This window comes from Phaenicophaeus curvirostris, chromosome 5 (assembly GCF_032191515.1).
Source record: "Phaenicophaeus curvirostris isolate KB17595 chromosome 5, BPBGC_Pcur_1.0, whole genome shotgun sequence".
NCBI classification, from domain to species: domain Eukaryota; kingdom Metazoa; phylum Chordata; class Aves; order Cuculiformes; family Cuculidae; genus Phaenicophaeus; species Phaenicophaeus curvirostris.
Window position 1 is genome coordinate 22,972,321 of NC_091396.1, and position 3,742 is coordinate 22,976,062.

Here is a 3,742-nt window from a genome sequence, read left to right on the forward strand (position 1 = left end):
GCCATTCCAGGGCAGAGCTAACACACCCTGCCTTTTCACCCTTTTGCATCAGTCATAACTGTTTGGAAGATAGGTGCTAGCTTATCTTTAGCACTGGTATTTTCCATGATATTCACTTTGAGATGGAGCAGCAAAATGGTCACAAAGAACAGCTGAAGAGAAACTTACTCAGCCTAACCACCGGAATGTGGCTTTTTCTCAAATATTATGCTACAACAGATTCTCAAACCCTCCTTGTATTCTGTGTTAACATGCACATTTGTCTCTTGAAAGAGAAAAGGGAGCATGGGTATTTTCCCCATTCCAGGAAGCATAGATCCAATGCTCTGCCTGGCACAGCAGAGCCTTCTGTGCCTCCAGCGTGGTGGCAGCACATCTGCACAATAAAGCTTGGATGGGATGGGTGACGGCAAACAGCCAGCCTTTAGTCTCACCTGCTGAACAGAAAGGATGAGAGGGGTAAAGAACTGTGTGCTCACAGCCTCTTGAAGCTATCACACACTTTGTATATCACAAGGGTTTGTACCAGAACTGAATGCAAAGCAAGACTAAAAAGCAGTCTGAAACATGCAGTATGGGGAGGATGCTGCACAACCTCTAGAAATCTTACAGAGCTCATTACCCCACTGTGTACATTATGCAACATTTTGGCACACAGCTATAGCCTTCCCAAAGATGTTTCAAATCCTTTCACAAACCCAAAACTCCCAGAAGTGCAGCAGCATTAGGAATTTGTTGACGAAAATTAGCCTAGCTGCTGGTAACTGATTATTTCTTACCAAGTCTTGTTTGCCTGCATGAAAGCTCTTCTGGAGGTCAAGTTGCTTCGTACATAGACGTTGTGCATGTATGTACTGTATCTACAGAGAAAGCAGCTGTAAGGGTCTAACAACAAAGGGAGACAAGATGTTTCACAGACTGCATGCAGGGGGACAGGTGAAGTGGTTTAAATGCTTTTTAACAAGGAAGGTTGGGTCTAGGACCCTTTTCCTTACCTGCTGAACTGCATGCACAGCCCTCCTCTGGTGCTGAAAGTGAGCTGGCTCTTGTACTGCAAGGGAGTTTTTAAAACTCTTCCTCTATTTATGAAAATTGGCTAAGCACCTCTCCAAAGACAAGCCTATCTCTCCTGATTGTCCTCAGCTTTAAGTCAGAGATACAGATTTCAGTTGTGCCTGGGGCCAAGAGTCACCATGGGCTCCTTACGCAGGTTGTCTGCCGTAAGGAGGTTGTCTGCCCGGAGGGTTCAAGTCTGATATTCAGCCCTAACTAGGTACCCTGTTTCCATCTGCATTGCGTTCATCTTTTTCCTCTGTCCCAGCCCTTAACTCCTTGATAAGTTTACAGCATGCTGTTTATCCCTGTTTATCAGTACAATTGCATTTCAAGCCAAGACAAAAGAAAAGCTGTAACTCCCCAGAAAATATTTCCACCAAAATGTTAGTCAGATGCTACAGCTCACCATGGGCTAATACTTAATAACTGGAAAGTTTCAGCTGCCAGATGCTTGTCTTGAAGGAAGATGCTCCCATGGGACTACATTATTAGCATCGGAATATTTCAAGAGAATGGAGAAAATACAGAGAGAAAATTCCCAGTCCAGGAATTCATTTTTCATGCTGTAGATAGCTTCAGATACTTCTCACCACGTACACCACAGAGAAAATCTTACAAAATCTGCACACACACACACAGAAGCCCCGCGTAACTTCGCTCCCGTACAACATCAAAACAGCCTTGCTTTTCAATTCCAAGAAAAGCACATCCACATAGTACCACCTGGTCTAGTAAATAAAACTGCATTAAATCCAATTACCAAGCACGCCTGCAGCACTAAACAATTTATGGGTCAGAAAGGGAAGGAGAGAAGAGACAAAAACAACTTGGATGAGAACAGAAAGCATATACGCACTTTTGTGAAGGTAGGAGGCTTGCCCAGCTGCATTAAGGTTCTCAGACACGACCAGTCACAAATAATCCTTAAGCGTCAATTTATGTTAATGCAAAGATCTCAAAGACAAGAGTAAAGTTGTCTAAAATCAGTCAAACTTGGCTTTTGTCTCATTAGCTTCTATCTGACAGTACGGACAGCAAAATGTCTCCAAGCAGCATCCCAAGGAAAGCATTTCTGCTTCACCAGCTACCAACAGCCTTTAAATCCCCTCAGCCCTAAAAGCGGTCAGGGAAGCTGGAAGAGGACAGTTAGATCCCCAAAATAAGGAGAGCCCGATATGTACTGTGCAAATATATCAGATTTTATTACTCTTTTATGGAAATAATAACAGACATTCAGGTAGAAACATATTAAATTAATGCAGTCAACAGTTTAAATGCAAAAATAAATATAAAGTCCGGCAGCTCAATGCATCTAAAACAGCTCATTTCTCCTAACGAATAGAAAAGATATCGGTTTTGTCTTTTAAACGGAGTTTCATACAATCAAATAGAAACGAAGGTACAAGCGCTTTCTTAGAAAACATCCCGACGCGGCCGCCCGCCCCGGGCGCTGCTCGGCTCCCTGCGGAGCGGCTCCCGGCAGCCCAGTCCTCGCACCGCCGGGCCGGGCCGGGCCGCCCTCAGAGGGCCGAGTCCGAGTCGCTGGAGTCGAGGCTGTTGCGGAGGCGGCAGCTGCCGAGGCGGTCCCGCTGCAGGCTGAGGTTCTGGGTGCTCCGCCGCAGGCACTCCAGCGACTGCAGGAAGGACTTCTTGGCCTTCTCCTCCTCCATGGGGGACACCCCCTCCTCCTCCACCTCCTGGATCTCGTCGAAAGTCACGGGCTGCGTCTTGAAGCGCGACTGGCGCGGCCGCCGCGGTTTGCCCTTGGGCGCCTTGGCGGGGCGGGCGGGCTGCGGGAACTCCTCGGCCGCGCAGGCGAAATGCGGCATCACCGCCTGGTAGCTGGAGCAGACGCCCAGCAGCTCGGCCGGCTTCGAGGCCATCCCGCCGCCCGCGGGAGCGGCCGCCGCGGGGCCCGGCGGCGCGGGGCGCGGGGCTTCGGCCGTGCCGGGGGCCGGGCCGGAGCGGGGCTGCCCGGAGAGGGGCGGGATGGAGCGCTGCGGGGCCCCCCCGAGGGGTGCGGGGCGGGATGGAGCCAAGCGGGGCAGTCCGGAGAGGTGCGGGAAGGAGCGGTCCGGAGAGGAGCGGAGATGCGCGCTGAGAAGCGGCACGGGACGGAGCGGAGCGGGGCTGTCCGGAGAGATGCGGGATGGAGCGGTGGTGCCCGGAGATGCGCGGGATGGAGCGGTGCTGCCCGGAGATGCGCGGGATGGAGCGGTGCTGCCCGGAGATGCGCGGGATGGAGCGGCGCTGCCCGGAGAGATGCGGGTCGGTGCTGCCCGGAGAGATGCGGGATGGAGCGGTGCTGCCCGGAGACGCGCGGGATGGAGCGGTGCTGCCCGGAGAGATGCGGGTCGGTGCTGCCCGGAGAGATGCGGGTCGGTGCTGCCCGGAGAGATGCGGGTCGGTGCTGCCCGGAGATGCGCGGGATGGAGCGGAGCCGCCCGGAGATGCGCGGTCCAGCTGAAAGGCGCGACGCCGCTCGCAGTGCCGTTACCGGCCCCGGCGCCGCTATATATCGCGGCTGTGCCCGGCGGGAGCATGCTCAGACGGCGCAGACCCCCCCCGCCGCCTCCCCGGTGCCGCCGCCCCCGCCCCGCTCCCCTCGCCCCGCGCGGCACCGGGCGCCTCGCTGCTCCCCGGGGAGGCGGAGGGCGCCCCCCGCACCTCACCCCGCAGCCTGTGT

General features: G+C 53.9%; 1 protein-coding gene across 1 annotated transcript; it reads right to left on the reverse strand.

Moving 5' to 3' along the window:
* Positions 1–2,234: 2,234 nt before the first annotated feature.
* On the reverse strand, positions 2,235–3,533 carry C5H11orf96 (chromosome 5 C11orf96 homolog). The gene has a single exon (XM_069857009.1). The coding sequence runs from the start codon at positions 2,937–2,939 to the stop codon at positions 2,577–2,579; it is 363 nt and encodes a 120-aa protein (XP_069713110.1). The 5' UTR covers positions 2,940–3,533; the 3' UTR covers positions 2,235–2,576.
* Between the last annotated feature and the right edge of the window lie 209 nt (positions 3,534–3,742).